We start from the raw sequence: 20,558 nt of genomic DNA, 5'->3' as shown, positions 1-20,558 counted from the left end.
ACTGTACAGGCGAAGAAATAATTATTCTTCGGTGGCCATGGAAGATACCCTTTTCTTAGAATAAATTAATAATCAAAAGAGTTCGTTGGAAGAACTGATTAATTGATTGTAATATTAATTCAGCCACATCAAGTTAATCCAATTAACTGACCCAAATATTTATAATTAATAACAACAAGATATTATTGATTATTAATATTTCCAGAAAGCTGAGTTCCTTACATATATGGTGGAGAATGCAGGCATCGTATTAAACATTGTATGCAAGCAGACAGTAATCAATCATATGTTGTCCCATAAGTTTTTATTAACATCTCATACATGCACGTAGGCCTACAAGTTTCTGGGTAAATCAGCAAAACTATAGCTTGAATATGCCTTCCTACGAATGGCAGAAAGTTCACAAATGCTATAATGCATGCATATTTAAATCGTACGATAAGAAACTCCTGATATTAGCGAAGAAAGCCTAATTTCAGATATAAATCGAGCATAAGCCTTCTCTGAGGAAGAAATCTCAGATTAGCCGCGCGCATAAATGGTACTGGAACAAATTAACCTGATATGGACGAAGAAATCTCCATTTTCAGCATTTTTGAATGTGATCTGAGCGATGTTCCTCAATCACCGATTAAGGCCTTATTATGCGTTACGTCATTGTATTCATATTAAACCGCTGAAGCACTCATATGAAACAATCGCGTCGAATTCGTATTAGAACAATGGCTAACAATTAAATGTGCCATTGTCTGTGAAAGAACGGTGCTGTTTTGATTTGTTAAAAAGATTCACTCACACGCAACGTCGTGTCTAAGCGAGAGACTCAGTGCAAACTGTCAGCACAGCTCATCCGCTGCTCCGAACGATCTGTGTTGTTGGTAGGCAACGCGAGCAGGCGTTCCTATCTAGTTTTTCTGACAACAGCACCAATCTCACAGACCCTCGTGTAAACAAGCGACGGTTGTAGCCAATAGCTCCCTCAATCCTAACTTACAAGTAAAACCCTCTACCTCGAGTGATAGTTTTAGCACCGCCTAAAAACTTAGACACGTTAGAGCGTAAAGTGTAACCTTAAACCAAAGACTATAGATTTTGCCTGATTTGAACTGAATAATTTGAACACGAGTAATGAGAGTCAAAGCTCTTCGAGGCTTTGAATCAAAGGAGTCAACTGCGTCACAAATGATTCTTTGTTTGAAGCGCCCTCGCTGGCGACCCCTGCTGGTCAAAACAGTGGAAGTGTAGCGGAAACTCAAATCAACGGAACACCTTTTACAAACCAATCGCAAAGGTTTTATCAAAAGGTGTAATCAGGTAATGGCAATCCGCGAGCTACCTAATATCGTTTAATATGAAGTGTCTTTCAAGGCACAATATCTTAGTAAACTGTAGGGCTCGTTTTATGAAAGCTTGACTTGAAAGTCAATCAGACCCTTTATCAAATGCGTCATTAAATGTGTACGAATCTATAAAGTGATACGAGATCACAGAGACCAGATACACACTAGTTCAAGAACCGTTGAAATTTAAAACAATTTCGAAACATCTATGACGCGTAACGAAGCCCAGTTTAATAAAATCACGTGACCTTAGCAGTGATACACATTACACACTCCGAATGATTTGAGACGAATGATTCACCCTGGTGTCAGAGCTTCACGAAGCACGTCTCATAAGAGGGTTAAACCACCCTCTTCTCTCTCTCTTTCTCTCTCTCGACCCCTTCCTCTTGGTTTCACTTTCAGATTGAAACCCAGATACTTTGGGTTTTTATTTGTGTTTCTTTTATTTTTACTTAAATCTACCCCTATTTTATTTTGTGTATTTACACCTGTTGAGCCTGAATCGTCCTATTCAGTTAAGTTGAATTTAATTAAATTGGGAATTTAATTAAATCAATTTGCTTATTCAAGTTCCCCCCTAGTTACCAGAGCTATGAGAACACACAATGTTTACATAATTTTTTTTGATTTTATTTCAATTTAGTTATTTACTTTGGTTTCAGCCTGAATTCTTATATTCAGCTAAAGAAAAAAAAAAGGCTTAACTAAATTTGAAATTTAATTAAATTACTTGATGCGCTTCCCTTTCCTTTTAGTTTTCTTAGAGCTATAAGGACGTTCTAACTTTACCTTTACCTTATTTTAGATCACTAGTCACTATCCTCATCTTCTCTCTCTCCATAGGATTACAATATCTAGCGACTGTTGTTTCCATAGTGAGTTACACAGGTCATTAATATCCTACTTCCTGTCTGTGTTTTACCCATCCTCACTCCTTAGCACCAAGCTAAATACATGAAGTACGGCTAAACACAAACGCACAGTAGGCCCCAGACAGAACTGGAAACACTTCCCATTGTTTCATCTTCTTCTTTTGGACCTTGAGATGTCTGATGTGTCCCTGGTAGCTTAGTCTAACAGCAGCATAACCCATAAGTGACTCCTGTTTACCTATGTCTCCTAGCTAAACCTAAATAGGTAAAACGCTCCTTTCTTCCTCTTCTTTTCTGGTTTCATGCTATTATTTTATGTTGGTTTTGCTCTATCTGTTACTCTCGTAGCACAACATGTGAGAAGAACCATCAGCATTTTTGAGTAATAGGTTATGACATGTAAGAGCCCAGTCATCAGTCGATGCTTCTTAAAGCACGTCAACTAAGATACTCAAAACTTTTTTTTGTTGTTGTGTGTGCTCACCAACACTAAATTTTAGCTGCTCCACATAGCCATTCTCCCACACAGATAGCTCACCACCTCTGTAGAAACTTGCATTTGCCTGTGCCATTTCTCTTTCATGTTCCCACAAGTGTGCCAGTAGGCCTCAGACACCCGGCCCTGCCACCAGGACCACCTGAAGACCCGGCAGAGCAGTGTCATGGACATCCTTCAGCCTGAAGCAGGCAACGACCTGCCACGGCAGAGGAAGGAACAGTTAGGCAACAACGAAAGCAGACGTCTGACACCCAGCCTGAGCCACCAAGAGCTGACCAGCATTATCTTCTCCTTGGCCATCGGCTTGCAGCCAGAGCTGAAGTCCCAACACTGACTCAGCGATGCTGCAACATTATAGACCAGCTCGATGTGGTCCAAATAGAACTGAAACAGTCCAACCAACTGCAAATGGACCCCACGAGAAATATGTACCCTGCTGAACTTCGCATCAGCAGCGTAGGCAGCGTGGGGGGGGGGGGGGGGGGGGACAAACCCCTCTGCTTAACATGTCATCAGACAATTTCCTTAAAGCTTCTGCAGCCGTGGAAGGAAAAGGATTGATTCAGAAGAATCTTGAAACGACGCGTGTAGTGACACTCAAAGACCTCAACCGAATGGCCAGACATATCCCTGCATTTACACCAGAGCTTGCTAGACTCTATCTGATCTGGATCACATCCAGCCCAGAGTTGCGACACTTTCTGGCTCGGCAGCCAGAAAACATCCAATCTAGCTACCAGCAGCTGGAACAAGCCATCACAACAGGATTCTCAGACTTAAGAGTCTGAATGTAGACTGGGCGCGGTCCCAGACACCAACCAGGGTAACCCTGAAAGTCCCTGTGCTACTACCACAGACATCAAGCGAGCTACCTCGGAGCGTGCAACAAACCTGTGATGGAGGAAGACACCAGCTTCAAGAACCTTTTGACTCTGAACTTCAAAACCCAGAAGACACACGGCATGACCACAATGCACGACTCTGCTACAAAGTTCCTAGTCAGCATAGGACATAAAACTTTTAAAGTAGATGAAAATGTGTGCTCAAAAGGAAGCAAGAGTTTGCATTAGTAAAATTTGAATTTTACTGATTTAAAGAAAATCTTGAATGCAGGTGTAAGCCTCACGTGCCAACAGACTATGCACTGCTTTTTGAAACATACAGACATTGTGCCACCCGCTGGTTGAAATATACACTGCTGCACATTAGTTTCCATGACAATGACTTGTTACAGGAAATACAAACTCCAAATAGGGCATTCGTCACCCTAATGCCAGATAGTAAGCAAACCACCTAAGCTGGGAAAACTAGCATGACCTAGAGCCCCTTCGTAACTGCTGTTATCCTAAAAGTGCTTATTTGATCATTCCGATCCAAATGGGACATGATATGCGATACACATTTTGATCACTAGCTGCTGGCTTGTCTAAATGCAGATAAAACGATAGCTGGAATTGACATCTCTACTTAAAATAATAATAATAAAAAAAAAAGGGGTCTTAACTGGTATCGGTAATTTCAGCATTAAAGCGTAAGTCTGTTTGACAAAGGAATCTCATCTCAGCGGCATGCAAACTGTACCGGTATTTATTAGTCTGCTTTGGTTGAAGGAATCCAAATTGCAGTATTGCTTAATCTGTTTCTGACGAAGGAATCTCAGTACAGTGTTATATACATGTAGACTTGGGTGATGCTCCCCTTTCTACAAAGTAAAGACCTTACAAATTATTGTTAGATTGATGTAATTCACCTAAATTTTGGCTGCATCTACAAGCAAAGAGCTACCTAGCGATCAACTGTTCACTCGCTGAAAAGTCAGTATTTATGCACGAGATGGACGTAACTATATAGGCTTAGACAAGCTTTGACTTACAGCAAATCTATTTCCTTACTCTGTAAACAAATAGAATAAGTTGCGTAAAGTAAAGAGAAGAGGTCCATGAGTAAAATTTGCAAATGCCAAACCACATTTGCATTTTACTGAATGTAACATCAAGTTCTTGAAAGACTTAAAGTATAGGCGCCCCCCTTTTAACCCGTTTAAACATGCATGACTCATTTAAAATGTGCGGACATTCTTCATGGACTGTTGAATTGTTCTGACATGCACTGGTTCCCCTGACAACGACTTGTCACAGGAAGTGCTAACTCGTGACGTCATTTTGTAAACAAACCAGCCTAGATGGCTAAGCTAACTTAACCTAGCGTCCATCCAGCTTAGGCTAAGCTAAGCTAACCTAGCATCCATCCAGCTTAGGCTAAGCTACATAACTTCTACAGTTAGCGGTTAGCATCATTTACTTGAAGCCTTAATTACAGCTTTTATGTATACAGCGCAAAGTATTCTAAAATACTTTCTTTAACCCCATTTAGGGTTTCTAATTTTTCTCTTCCCTTACTTTCAATTCTTCTCAGCTGAATTTCACCTTCACTAGTTTAGGCATAGTCCTTGCTGAGCGCTGTAGGCTAAATTTGCAGATCCCCTGTCAATTAAACCCAAGTTTAATTACATGTAAGCTGTGTAGCTAGAGAAGAATTCTTATAGTTATGAGAATTTTCATCAGCATGTTGACTAAACCTTTGGAGGGACACACACGGTGTGGTCTTAAACACGCAACAGCTGTGACCCACTATGGAGTGTTGGTCCAGGCAAATCTAAAGGTTAGTCACTAGTGCTATTGATTACTCTCAATTTCAGATCATTCCCGCTGTTTTGATCACTTACTTAAGTCCTTTTGATTTTTATTTTACTTCGATAATAATAGCAGTCAGCTATTCACTTGTCTATTCTGTCATGTATATGATTTATTTCCATTTCCTCTCTTGTTCAAATGTGGTTCCATTTCCCATAGGGCCCAGAAAGGAACCAGAGACACCTTTATTTGTGATTTTGTTTATTTTCAACGAGTGCACTAATTTTTATGACCCTGCAACACAAGTAATTTCAACGATTACTAGGGCATAACTATAGTCCTGAGGATTGATAATAAGCATAATTTGAATAGGAAAGCTGTCCTTTTTCCTCCTATTCTTCACTTCGTCAAGCCGTAGTGAACCACCAGTTAAGTCCAGAGAAATATTTTAGTCATAAGAACCATCTTAAGTCATTTATTTCATCTCGGCTATGCCCTTTCCAGGAAATACTCTCGGAACCACACAAGTCTTAGCCTCCTAACATCCACAGCTAAGATGATAAGGATACAATACACACTTCACTAGCTAGCTACACATGAAATACCTAGCTTTATGCTACATATCTAGCGAACCCATTAAACCGTGGCTCTGAACTTTCTAGGGTCATGCATTAGTCTCTCACCACAGGTGTGCCAAAATGTTGCAGATCCTCTGCTTAACCTGACCTTAACCGGTTAGGAGACCGAAAAGACTGACAAGCCATCGCGAGGAACACTGTTCCACCCATGGCTGCTGACATCCGATGGCACCGGAGCCAACGGAACTGCACCATGAGAGAAGAGGACAAACGACCCATGACCCAAGCCAGAGTTACAGCCACACCGGGGTGATCAAGATTCTCATCTCCTTACCCCACCTTATGGGTATAAAACAGAAGGTAAACAACCTCACATAATAGATCACAGCGTCCCACAAGGAGCGGACCTGTGCCCAAAGCCTTACAGACCAGCTAGACACTGAGGTTCGAACCAAATTCAATGCAGCTGGACTGAGCATGCCCAGGACCAGCACAGAACTGTCACCATGGCAACAACCCAGGTACCAGCCAAGCCCCTTGGAGAAGCCGTGGGGGACAGCACCCTCAACCTGCAAACACTACAGGAAGACCAACGGCTGTCAACGACAGCATCCTCTTCCATACCCTTCACACAGGTGTCAATCTGAGGCTCCGCAAGGACAGCTGGACGCACCTGCCTCAGAGTTACTGGAGCCGCTGACACACGCAAAATAGCTCCCTGCACTGGACTCACCCGAGGAGTCCTGAAAGGTACAAGCTTCCGACTCCTTGCCCACCCCAGCTTAGGCAAGCTTGCGTCGGCACCACCATAAGGACAGAACAACACTTCAATCCTTCAGACCTCTCGTGACTGAGAGGCTAACAACCACCTTCTGACCTCCGGCCACCAGCACCAGGTCAGCTTGAAAACCTCTCTATGCTACATAGAGGCCTAACCACTTCCTGCAACCACAAGGAAACACCTGCCCCAAAACTAATGAACTTCAGAATGCCCCAACACCTGCTGCCTCAACACCTGCTGCAGAGACCTGGACTTGGCTACTGTCCACATCACCAGCCGTGGAACGACCACCGCTCCAGAAGACACGAGCAACCAGAGGCCACCATGGCCTTCCAGCCTTCTATGACAAGTGTGTGTCTGATCTCTCTGCACTTCCAACTTCGCTCGTGGTTGTCCTTGAGGGGGGACAACAATGATCGAAAGGGGGGATCTGTAGGGTATGGACCAATCAGACACATACTAATTATTCATTATATACAAAGTAGGGATGGGCATTCGATTAAATTTTCTTAGTCGATCGTCGGGAGAATTAACGATCGACTATCGATTAATCATTAATATTTTTATATTCAAATTCATTATTTATTTTTATATTATATACTTTTTATAAATTAAAAATGCAATGAAAATACAAAAATACAGCGCGTTTTTCCTCGATTAGATCTTTATTACAAGATGATCAACTTGTGGCAGTAAAACTGGACGTTCGGTTAGGCTAAACTTGAAGATATATGCGCTGCGGTGCTCGAAAGCAACGGAACCTGCAGCTGCGAGTTTGCGTTCTTAAACAGAGACCCTCGTTTTTTCCAAAATAATAAATAATAAAAAAAATCATGTTAAACAATAACTTAACCAAAAACCTAATAATACTTAGATCTGACAGGTTTTGTCAAAATGTAACTCAAAACTATCCAAGAACGGAGTCGAGAAAGAGGGTGAGAGAGATTAGCCTACCTACTGTAACAATCAATTAGGCTAGGCTACTTAACAAAGCCTCATAAAAAATAACTAGTAACTCACATACATTTCTACACCAGTCTACTGATTTTTGTTGAGAAAGATAAGCATGTTGATGACATGATCTGAGGTCAGACGCGACCGCAACCTGACCGTCAAGCCTCGTTTACACTTTCGCCTGGCTCTGCAGCGCGAGTCTCCACAGATTGCGCACGCACCTCCCCAAACAGACGAGGCGTTTATACTCGACGCGCTCGCCTGTGAAACACCGAATACCGCAATGACGTCATTTTTGCCGCGCTCACCTTCGCGCTCGTGCGGACGCGTCGAGTGTAAACAAGGCTTCAGTCCAGCCGCTGAAAACACCCGCTCTGAGGGGACTGACGTTGCCGGGATGCACAGGTACCTCCGCGCTAACTTGACCAGCCCGGGGAGCACGTTCACTTTCCACTCACACTACGCAACGCAGCAGCATAAGTTTAATGATAATCGATAACAAATTAACGTGATCGACGAAATTCTTAATGATCAATAATCGATCGTCGATTAATCATGCCCATCCCTAATACAAAGGTTTATGAAACTCCTCACACAGCCCAAATGAACAAACACAAGGGCAGAAACAGTGTCATGTTACAGGGCATGATAAGGAGATTTTACGACCTCCGAGGAATGTGGCCACATACTCAAGAGAGAGACTATGAAACAGAAACCTCTTTAAAACAGACTTTGCTGCATTAATCATAGACTAACTGATCTATAAATGAACATGCATAAAACTGTGAAAGAAACAGTGTAAATGGTTTACTGTCTCGTGTACTATTAGGTATATATTATGGTATGTATCCTGGTATACAACCAACTAACGATCAATGTAACCTCACCTGTATCATGCCTCCTACCTAATTAATGCTAATTTAATGACTCACACTTTGATGTACATCACCTTCTTCTAGAATGCAGTGTGGATGTGTTATAGCTATCTGAACATTAATGAAGGTATAATCATGCTAGGGACAAAGATCCGTAAATCAACTAAGAGCCACTTTCCCTCTCAGACATGTCACCTTTCTGATTGGTCGAGTTCAACCCTTAGGGGAGGATCTTTTCCAGGCCTTATTAGAGACAGTCCACATGTGACCTCCCTCTCTTAGTTCTTTCATCCAGCCGCAACACTGTTCTGGTGATTCTGGGAAACTCCCTCCCCCTCCACGGGGGCCCCAGGGCCCAGCAAGCCTCAATCCAACCAGATATGGGCACAGGCAGGAGAGAGATGACTCTCTCACAAAGAACCAAGGACAATCTCAAGAGTTTTGGAACAAAGACTCCAACCAACAACGACTCCAATCACCCATCCTTCCGACTTCCTCACTTCTCCTGGGTGCTCGGCGTGGCCTCAACAGAGTCCCAGGCCTTCACCAAACCAGTCATGCGTTCCTGGAGAAAGAGAACGCTCAACCAACTTCCACTTGACACTGCCGGAACCATCAACGACTTCAATTTTCAACAACTTCAAGAATTGTTCCCATTACAAATGCAAATATTCAATTCAATGAAATGTGAAAATGAAATTCTGATGGTTCTTCTCATAGACCCTCTTCCGGTTTCCAATTTCATCCTATCACTAACCTATTTATGTATTCATGCGTGTATGTTGTTTAGTTTATTTATATTCATATAAATATCTATGTTTAGTTAATAAAACTTGTACATAATATGTATTTGGTTCTGTTTTGTTTGCAATTCAAGTCAAATTATTGATTATTAATATTTCCAGAAAGCTGAGTTCCTTACATTCCCAAACCAGGAGTAATAATTTATATAGTTCTATTTTATTTAATTTGTTCAAAAAATGTTATATGTAAAATGTTCTATTAAAGAAGAGATAGAAAATAAATATTTGTGTTTGCTGTAAAGTGGTTAGAAAAAATTTAATGTAAAGTGGTTAGAAAAAATTTAAATCGTTATCGGCAGGCCAAACTCATTAAAAATCGGCCTAGAAAATTGTAATCGGTCCATCTCGATTTAAAAGAATAGTAAAAGTAAATTAGAATAATCAAATATCACAATTTAATATGTCAGGTAAATGTATCATTACAATTCAATAACCAATTCAAGGATAATCAATGAAAAACATCAAATGCTCTAGAACAAAGAGGAAAAAGTTTAACCGACAAGAAATGCGTGAGGCTGAGAGTCCCGCAACTCTCAGCCTCATGGGCCGATCTCAGATACAGAAAAGGCCCCGAACTCTTAAAGTCCTTCCAGTTTTCCAGTCTTACCTCCCTTTATAATCACTAAGGCTGTCAATCTCTAAAGCACAAACTCATTGAATTCTGCATTTAGGCACTCAACACAGATATGATTGGCTACAATGCCTGACGTTTCTTAAAAAAAAACAGTGTAAATAGAAACCTTTGACGCTCAGAGAGCGCTCAAACAAACACAAACAAAGCAGCGTACCGAATATACCCAGAACTCTGTACTACCGGAACTACAAATGTAGGTACGGTCAACTTTTTTCCCTTTTTTTTTTTTTTAAGTATGGTACGCTTGACAACCCTAATTATTATTAATCATAATCATTTACAGGCTGTGCACAGAATGTGCATGCCCAAATAAAAGCATTATGATTGTTATAAAACACACTGAAGAAGATATTTGAGATGACAGATTATTTTATACAAAAAAATATATATATATATATAAACAGATGGGCAATAGCTTTATAAGGGTCTCTTGACCTACATTTTTCAATTCAATGTGCTTGTGTGCTACTGTCAAGGGCATGAATAAGAATTGCATTAATTCAAAAATTTCAATTTATTTGTACTAATCTGCACAGTAAAAGACCAGAGCAAGCAGCATATACAATAAAACAGTGAGAAAAGAATACGCATGTAATTTAATTTATTCAGATTATGCTGATTACATGTATTCAGGGAACAGCTGTGAGGCATCTGTGAAAAACTGTGGGGGGTTTTTTCACGATAAAATATTACCTAGAATATAGACCATGGTTATTATTGTGATCTAATACTAAATCTATTAAAAACAGTGAAGCTGAAATATCAGATAAAAGATTAAAAATGTTACTTGGCAAATAACTAAAATAAAGCATTCAAATTATGGTAAATAAACTCAAACTGAAATAAAATAAATTAAACCTATTTAGTAATATTTAAAAAAAATAATTTTAAAAATGAGGTCCGTCACTAACGATTATTTTGGTAATCAAGCGGTCGATTATTTTGACGATTAATCGGGTAATTGGATTTTTCTGTAATAAAACAAAAGTGAACAATAACCTTTAAAATTACTTAAAATACATACAATAATAATAAATTGTAAATAATATGGGTTTTATTGACCAACACTTAAAATACATAATATAATATACAAAATACATAATATAATATACCAAATAAACAAATAAACTTATGTACATTATGTATTTAGCAAATGCCTACAGAGGGTGCCAAAGGCCTGGTGATTGTTGTTGTTACACTGATCTGTTATAGCAGATCAAATCCTTGTTTAATAGTGGCAAGACAACATTTTATTCAAAGGTCCACTTAATCTTTAATATTTGGCCACTTTTTTACGATAAAAATGATACAGCGAGGGTTTAATTTCATTTTAAAAAATCGCAATGAACAACAATTCACATACATATTGATGTATTTATCTGTGGTTTACATTACAAATCTGGTGAAATGGCACACGTTGCGTTTCCAGATGAACGTTATAAGCAACCCAAACTCACAGCATATGCAGAGATGCAGAGTTTGTTAACCGAGCTGCTGAGATGCACTTTACGCATGTAGCCTAAATGATAACAGTGCAACACTTGGCCATTAAACACAGCACATCAGACTGCGTTCCCAAATGCATGTTATTGGAAACCCAAACAAACAGCACTTGCAGACACTGAGTTTGTGTGGAGCAGCATTTACTGTGAACGAAGCTGCTCTGTGAACAAGCCTGACGCAACGCATGTAAATAATTAAAGCATTGCACTTCACTATGAAAACGGCAGTACATTTACTTATTTAATGGAATCGCAGACTTTGTGATCTCCCAATATCATTGTTATATTATGATTTTTAAATATGTTTAAATATATTGTGCAGCCTTATAAAATTGTCTAATAATGCACGTAATGGATTAATGTCCTAGGAATGCGCCACTTCCGGTATTTTGCCAGTTAATCGACACGGGTAAATTGCAATCAAGAATTTTTTTTAATCGAGTACTCAAATTTCATCTATGAATCTTGACAGCCCTAAAATAAGAAGAGAGGACAAAAAGCACATAAATTGACTAAAAATTAAAACAAAAATAAAACCTGAAAATATTAAAATAAAAGCCTTAATAAAACCTTTAGTATATAAATACTCAAATAACACTAATATGGACTGACAATTATTTAATGTGGAAAATGTATGAAGAGAACTGTGGATGGACAGTGAAAAAAAGAAAGTTTCAAATGAGAAAGCGTAAACCCCGATTTATTCAGCGACAGCTGTGTCAATGTTGAAATACATCCATCAAGTTGTATAAATTCATTTTTTTTGATTCTATAAGTTTCATGTGCAATAAAAATAATAATCGGAAACAGCTCTCCCAACAGTCTATATTTGAGTGGAGAATTGCTTCCCAGCAATAATGTTATAATATCAACAGCCTTGTTGAGGAGGCCCTCAAGACATTGTAGTACTACAATTCAATCAAAGCACTTGTGCACACTTAATTATTTCAGGGTAACAAAAATGATTTTGTCAAGCTTAAAAGTTTACATCGGTTTCTATTCAAAGCTACTCAGTAGGAGACCCCACAAACAGCCTCTGCTTTGAGCGGAGTAGTTTATATATTTAAATTCATGCATCAACAAAATGCGAGACAGTTAACTAGCCTATTCACTAGGCCAACTAGAACAACATTTATAAAAATAGAGAGGAAAACAAATTGAAACAAAAACAACCACAGAAGCCATCAACAGATACCATGGCATGGTAATGGCTCAAGTACTGATGCGAAACTCTTGCCATAGCCTGACCTGGACGTGTCACGCAAATGAACTTTTCACTTAAAGCAAAGAGCCAGAGAGCACTTACCAAACCGAGCGCTGCCAGCAGAGGATAATGCTTCTGGTACATCATAATGATAAATGATAATAGTCACAACACATCTTTGAGCACCACTACCTGCCATTTCATCAGCCTACTCTAGCTGAAGAAGCCAAGTGGATGATGACTTGCTCGAATAACATCTTTTGACTCAGGTGTCCAAAAAAGCAGTTGCTATAGTGAAGTTGTTAGGCCATAGATAGAAAGTAGGACAACCAAGCTCATGAGAGCAAAAGACACCAACGACTTCTTGGTTGTATAGTACAAACTGACAGTTGAAGTTACATATCATAAAGTTCATTACAGCACCAATCAATCTGTTCAATACAGCATAAAGTCCATTGCAGCATCAAATATTAACATTCACTCTACAGGATTAGTTTCAGACTAATAGTCCGGATACATTTACACAGCTCACATGACTATGAAAAATTAAAAGGCTGATGACAATGAACTGATTGTTCCACTTCAGATTGTTCATTCATTGTTGATGTGCGACTCATCAAAATGCCTCAGCGAATCAAGATGTCTTTGAGTTCAAGGGACCCTCCTCCTGTTCTGGCAAAGGATCTCATGAATGTAGTGATCTAAACTACTGATTCCTCACAAGTGAAAGAGCTAAAAATTGACCATCTTGCATAATAAACAGATCAAAGTAAACAGGTCATCCACATGTACACATACACTAAAAGGGATTACATTCGATTTGTATAATGTCTTTGGCTCATCTTCAGAGTGTGCAGCCAGAGCACTCCATCATAATAAAAATGTCCATATGTGATTGAACCACTGAAATGGCATGGCTGATCTCTTTGTTGTTACTACATTACTGCTGAACACATGCAAAGTGCTCTTAAAGGGATAACTCACCCAAAAATTTGCATTTTCAGTTTCAAACCATTCATAAGACTTTTGTTAATCTTCAAAACAAAAAAGATATTTTTAATATTCCCTAATTTTGCACACAAGCATGATTTTTATAGACACTGTAAAAGAAATCCATATGAATCAAGCAGTTTAATCCTTCTGAAAAGGCATGAATGCTTTATATAAAGGCTATTATTCTCATGTAAACAGTTATCAATGCACATAAATATACATCAAATATGGTAAAAGGAAGCTCAAACACACTTGTTTGATGCACATGAAAACTTCGTTGGTTGGACTTTCAATGTACAGATAAAATAATGAGAGAATAATAAAAATAGCTTCATTTTTGTTCCGAAGATGAACGAAAGTCTTATTGAGTTGAAACAAGAGTAGAACAATTCCTGCAGAGTTTAGATCCAACTTGCCTCAACACACCTGGTTGGAAGTTTCTAGTTGGTCTAGTGAGACCTTAATTAGCTGGTTCAGGTGTGTTTAATTGGGGTTAGAGCTAAACTTTGCATGACAGTGGTGGCCCCCCAGGAGCAGGATTGGACACCCCTGAACTAACCTTTAATATGCATGTGAGAGCGGTCTCTGACAAGGTCCTCCTATATGAGTCATGACAATACTTCCTTTTCTATGTATGATAGTAGCCTACATAAAGGGTTTTGCTAAAAAAAATAAAAAATCCAACTGGTTTTGCATTAAGATTGTTAAAAATATCAATTCTGTCATCCGACTGCCTTTCATTATGCCAATCCTATAAAAACTGCCAAACGTCTCCTTTCGTTGTACAAGAAAGTCATAGAGAATTAGAGCATAATGGTAGGCAAATTTAAATTTTAGGGTGAACTGTCCCTTAAGGTCACTGAATATATTGGCAAATATTGTTTTCTTGCCTATAAAAGCAAGAACTCTTGAGAAACGCAACAATGTCAACTAATACATTTGGACGGAGCAGCTCTTCATTTTCTTTTAAATATTTTGTAGACTTATGAATGTTAGATTTAAGCTAAATAAGTCCTTACATTACGACTCCTCCATACAAATAGGCGTCACAAGTGACAGCAAAACTGCAATTTAAGCATACGTTTAGCATAATCCATCAAGAAAAGTAATGCGTCAGTGTGTTTTGTTACATTTGCAACGCCTGTTGTTTCACTATCGAAACTATGTCGGCTGCAATCACCCATCATTACTGTAACAATCACTAACCTTGATCCGCTTCACTTTCTTCCACTTGTTACTACGACATTCACTCTGGGATTCCCCTTCATTTCCAAACGCTCTTCCCTCATTCCACACAGATTCAATGGATTTCTACTGATCTATTCCGAGATTCCAAGTCAAATCCAACGCTCCTCCGAAAGTCTATTGAACACAATGAGGAGCAAGAGGGATAGGGCTTTAAACAGCTGTTTCCAAAATGGAGTGCATCCCACAGCCAATCACACTCCGTCTGCTCTCTTACCAATAAGAGCACTTCTCTTGTTCACGACTTCACGCGGAGCTGCTTGCATGGTCAAATTGTGCGCTAAACCGTGACTTTCAATAATTTGCATTTTGAAAATGTTTGGAGAGATTAATGAAAAGGAGCAAGTTTCCAAGCTTGGAGCAGGTGACTACGAGTGTTGAATACCCTTACAAAATTCCCATGAACTGCATAGTGATTGTTCCATTACAATCTGTGGCAACGTATAGCCACCACTGTCAGCAAAATAAACAAATTAAGCTAATGTCTTAAGAAAGCTATACTTTTAAGATGATGTTTTATCGTAGGGTGTTTTTACTGTAATAACTCCAATTATGTTTTTTATAGTATTACTGGTCATCTGAAGACAAGTGTATTCTATTCGCCAGCTATAGGGGAAAAAGGGAACTGTGCCAGTGGAAAAAGTTTCTGTAAAAATGGTGTATGGCTCCATCTTCTGTTAAACTTCATGCTACACAGCACTTCGCCAGTCAACCGAAAATAACAGAATGAACTCTTAACTCCGAAAATTATCATGTTTATTGGCTGTTTCCACAAACATAAATAATAAGGTGTTTAGATAAGATATGGCTACACTACTGGCATCAAACATAAGGCTTGAAACTTAGGCATAAATGTGCTCAGTAAGACAAAACATTTTTTTTACATTTTCTATTCAGTTATCCATACAAGGTACACAACATTAAAGATTAATGTCCATTTAAACTATTTTGGCAAATGACAATATACAACCATACATTGTGAATTTTATATTGGCCACTCAACTTTAAAAATGTTATGTAGTCAGGATGTAAATAAATATACTGAGCAACCTCACATCAGCTTAATAATATATTGTAAACATACAACTATCTGATGTCTTTCTAATTCTAAAGCTTATCATGTAACTTATATGGACTAAGGTATTGTGTACAGAAAGTCAATTCAGTGATGCACACTTGCGAAAAAGAAAAAAGAAACAAATTTAGAGCTGTTCAATCCACAAATCAAAAAGAAACATGGTAATTATTTTATTCTTTGTATAGGATAAAATAATTCTCTGTACAGAGGTTTTTAAATTTAAAATTTGCACATTGTTATTGCATTGTATTTAATTGACATGGGCGATTATTTCCAATGTACTAAATAATCGAAATAAATATAAATAATATTCCCTTCGCCGTAAATTAAGGCAAGCATTATTTGAGATGTAATATAAAATTTGAGATGTAACATAAAATAATATAGCGCTGAAAACAACTATTTTAGACATTTCAATGCTCACTGTACTGAAAACATACACAGAGACTGATTATATATTAAAACCTAGTGCTCCTTTTCAAAAGGATATTGTTTGGATGTTTGAATCAGGTTTTTAAAATGCAGGGTTACCAGGTTAAGCCAAAGCAATGAGTGTATATCCAGCATCTAAGTGGCTGTCTGTACCAGATCTTTTTAAACGGTCAGACTGATCTGGTGACCTCATCACACTGTGAATACATAGTTGGTCATAGCTAAACAAATGTTTCAAAAGAACCAGTTGCACGTTGCCAGGTCAGTAACAATAATAAAGCTGGGAACGCAGATGTCTGAAGGTGTCCTCTCCATGTGCGCCAGCTTGCTCTCCCTCATACAGCATGGAGTCTGGCAGAATGACTCCCTCCAGAGGATCCGGCTGACAGAACTCCACCACAAACTCTTCCTCAGCCTCCAGCAGCATTCTGGACCAGGCAGACATGTCAAGTCTTCCAGCCACTCCTCCGTATTCTTGAGGCAGCACAGATTGAGGAATGACTCGATGGAGAGAGGCCAAGTCTGAGCCATGCAGGACATACTGTTGGAGAAAGAGTTTCTCTTGTTTCTATTATTATTATGCTAGACATGTCTGTGTGTAAATACCAGGATAAGTAGCTAGTTACTTACCCTCTCTGCCATTTTCTCTTTCAGAAATGGCTTAATTATCGCAAAAATACCCTTGAAGATACGTGGCTCATTTATAATGTTTACAGCCTTTATTCTGATTGGGAAGCCATCCTGAAACACAAAAGTAGCCGATCAGTGCTCATGCTAAAATCAGTGACTTCATCATAATTAATCACTTTTGCAATGTCTTACTTGAAGGATACCAACAACTTTCTTTGCCAAAAGTGGACCTGGATTAGAGGCTTGAGAGAGGCCAACTCCCCCATAATCCACCAGGATAACAATTCCATTCACTTGGGTTTCCTCAGGCTGAATCAGCTTCTCTAATGTCAAATAAATAGCTCGAATGTTGTCCACAAACGGGTAATCATTAGGCTTCCATTTACCTAGGAAAGTGAAAGACAAAAAATGCTTAGTTTTTTAATTTATTTTATTATTGCTAAAAGCAACATATTTATCAAAGTCAGCATTAAAGGGAAGTTGTAATAGTCTTTTCTTCTCTATTGTAACAAATATCCTAGAGAAACGGCTTCTCGAACAAGAAAAAAAGTAGGGCAGGACTTGATATTGTTCTTCTGATTGGATCAATGGATTGTTGTGATCTAGCACTGGTGCACAAATCAGAGGGAGAATGAGAGAAAAGACAAAAATTGAACATCCCTTAACATTTAAAATAAAACATACCAGCAGTTACAGTACTAATGCATGGTGTGCACAAAATTAAAGCTTAATGTCCATCTGAACTATTCTGGCAAATGACAAAATATTTAAAAACACATTGTGAATTTTGTGTCGGCCACGCAACTTATGTAGTCAAGACATAAAAGTATAATAAACATGGCAATATTCTATAAAAATAAGATTTGTCTTATTATAAAACTACAGCCATGGCCAAAAGCATTGATTTTTTACATTTTGTGTTTAGCAAAGTTTGCTGCTTCCGTTGATGGTGGTGTTGATTCACATTGTTTCTAGATTATTGTGCAGAGTGATCAGATGCATTTTAAATAATTGCAAAAAGCTCCATTGGCCCTGCCACAAAATGACCAGCTAACATCATTTCACTAATCATATCATCAGCTCATGGGAAAGTGTGAACGAGTACAATATCCAATAGTTCAGTATCATTTTGATTGGATTTAAGAGCAGACTGATGCGCAGCCATCATCGCTTTGCATCAAAATGGCCTCACATGCAAGGACATTGCTGCAAAGAATATTCCACCTGAAAGGACCATTTACCGGATCATCAACAACTTCAAGGAGAGAGGTTTAACTGCAATGAAGGCGGCTTCAGGACATCCCAGAGTGTCCAAAAAGCACCAGGACTGTCTCCTACTGAGGAATCAGCTACGGAATCATGTTACCATTAGTATTGAGCTGCTCAATATTGGCAGCAGGTGGTGTGAGTGAATCTGCAAACACAGTAAGGAGAAGACTTTTGGACAACAGCCTGGTGTCAAGAAGGGCAGCAAAGAAGCCACTTCTTTCCATGAAAAAGATCAAGGACAGACTGAAATTCTGCAGGAAGTCAACACTGTAAATACTGACTCTTTGCATATAATGTTTTTGCCAATAAAAGTCTTTAAAACTTATAAAATACTTATAATTATTTTCCAGTATACCACAGAAACATGTGAAAAAAGAATCAATAAACAAATACTGAAGCAGCAAACTTAGTAAAATACAAACTTTGTCACTTAATACTTTTGGCCATGGCTGTATAAGCAGAAGCCTTCATCGGTTAAATTATTACCTGGCCGTAAACACAGTATGTAGCGTCCATGAGGGTCTGGTCTGGGAAGGACAGTGAGAAAACCCAAATCTAGGACGTGCTTGACTGTAGAGGGCTTCAGGTCCTGAAACACCTCAGGCCAGGCTTTCCGGTTGGCATGATAATTCAGGAGAAGCTGAAGGGCCCGGTCATAATCGAACTTTCTGGCCCTGAGGAAGCGCAGCAGAAATGCATCGTCTAACCGTGTCCTCAGATTAGGGTGGTCTTTTAGTATCATATCTCGCAATGCCTGGACATCCCGGAGCCTCCATTCAGGCTTCTCCTGGAGCTCTTCCCGAGCCTTGGCCACCAGCTCAGGAGTAAGAGTGCAGGCGTAGATGGGTGGAGGAGGAGCCGGGAAGCCTATACCTGCCACTGTTTCCCTTGGAGAGCCAAGATCAATGTGACCATTTTGGTCTGCCATGGACTATTAAATATGGACACATGTAAATGAAAGACATAGAGCAGTTTATGGGTAAGTTTTCATTTAGAAAATACAATCAAGCACTATATATGGGTCATTCTTTAGAATTAGGGCAAATTCGGGTTTGTATGAGGCTGACATTTATCTTATCCTTCACCAGATATATTCTATGTTTGTATTGCATTGTATTTTAAACGTATAAGTTTACTGTGGGTACACTGGAATATTTTTTATGCATTTTCACAATTTTAGCTAAATTTAAACAATGTTGCAAAATTGGACAATACAAAAACAATAGAAAACGTACAATATTTTTGTATAACATTTTAGGAACCAGCATTAGATGTAAAGCTATTTAAGAACTATTTTCTATTCCCTGTTATATTTCAATATAATATATACATCTAGTGTAAAGATCAATCTTTCTTTTTTGGGTGACCATTAAAAAAGTAATCATGGTATATTATTTCCTATACATAGCAAGTCCCTTTATGAGAAACAGCTGTATTTATATTTTGGATTTATATTCTTAAACAATAACTGTACTATCATATGCACAAGAAAGAAAACAAAATATTTTTTTAATAACTGATGTCAGACCCATAGCTAAACACAATGAGATTATTTCTAACGCTAATGAAGCACTGCAATTAAATATATGAAAGCCAGGAATAATAATTAGAAAATTCTGAATGGGGAAATTTGACGTGATAGCTTCAGCTTTTTAAGCGTTAAAATAGGTGATGCTCTTCACATAAACAGAACAGATATCAAAACAGTCAGTGAACATTACCAACCTGCCAAATATCTCAATAAATCCGCAATTAGTTCCGTGTAGAGGAAGTACCGTTCTACCATTGGTCACGCTCTAACATGTGATGCATGACGCCCTTTCCCCATTAAAGCTAAAGTGTGCCATTTACGATGTAAAACTTTTAAATATCTCAGCTTTATATGCAGATTATATGTAAGAAATCAGCAGTCTGAGTCAACCTAACATGTAGACAATATGACTCTATCGCTATCAAAGCATTGCTCGGTTTGTTCTTGTTTGAGAATCCAGACATCACAACACCGGCTCACCAATGGCGTGAGTTTGGGGTCGGGGCTATGATTTTTTTGTTTTGTTTGTTTTTTGCCAATGACAGGACAGCAGACAGAGCGAGTTTTTCGGGGTTCTTCGGGACAGTTTTTCAAACCCAATACAAAAGGGGATTTTTTGCAAGAAGCTAAAATGACAATAATTCACACTTTCCTAGGTCGGTGGCATAATGGCAACATTCATTGGCTTGCGCTTTGTTATAA

General features: G+C 38.7%; 2 protein-coding genes across 3 annotated transcripts in view; both read right to left on the bottom strand.

Moving 5' to 3' along the window:
- The window catches only part of pkig (protein kinase (cAMP-dependent, catalytic) inhibitor gamma), a 43,146-nt gene extending 28,023 nt beyond the window's left edge, over positions 1–15,123 (bottom strand). Inside the window, exon 1 of the mRNA XM_077218846.1 lies at positions 14,878–15,123. The gene's annotated coding sequence lies outside the window, so the exon portion shown is untranslated. The remainder of the gene's footprint in view (positions 1–14,877) is intronic.
- Positions 15,124–15,655: 532 nt separating this feature from the next.
- On the bottom strand, positions 15,656–20,149 carry ttpal (tocopherol (alpha) transfer protein-like). Of its 2 annotated transcripts, XM_077218817.1 has the most exons (5): positions 20,051–20,149; positions 18,812–19,256; positions 17,249–17,442; positions 17,057–17,167; positions 15,656–16,967 (listed from the first exon to the last, which is right to left on the bottom strand). In XM_077218817.1, the coding sequence occupies exons 2-5, from the start codon at positions 19,251–19,253 to the stop codon at positions 16,689–16,691; spliced, it is 1,026 nt and encodes a 341-aa protein (XP_077074932.1). In that variant the 5' UTR covers positions 19,254–19,256; positions 20,051–20,149; the 3' UTR covers positions 15,656–16,688. The 2 variants fall into 2 exon arrangements, with proteins under 2 accessions (XP_077074932.1, XP_077074933.1); XM_077218818.1 differs by lacking the exon at positions 20,051–20,149 and having other exon boundaries at positions 18,812–19,362.
- Between the last annotated feature and the right edge of the window lie 409 nt (positions 20,150–20,558).

The sequence above is a fragment of the Siphateles boraxobius genome, unplaced genomic scaffold (assembly GCF_051911475.1).
Source record: "Siphateles boraxobius isolate OS27281-9 unplaced genomic scaffold, OSU_SipBor_1 77, whole genome shotgun sequence".
In the NCBI taxonomy this organism is placed as follows: Eukaryota; Metazoa; Chordata; class Actinopteri; order Cypriniformes; family Leuciscidae; genus Siphateles; species Siphateles boraxobius.
This window is presented reverse-complemented; position numbering and strand designations above follow the sequence as displayed.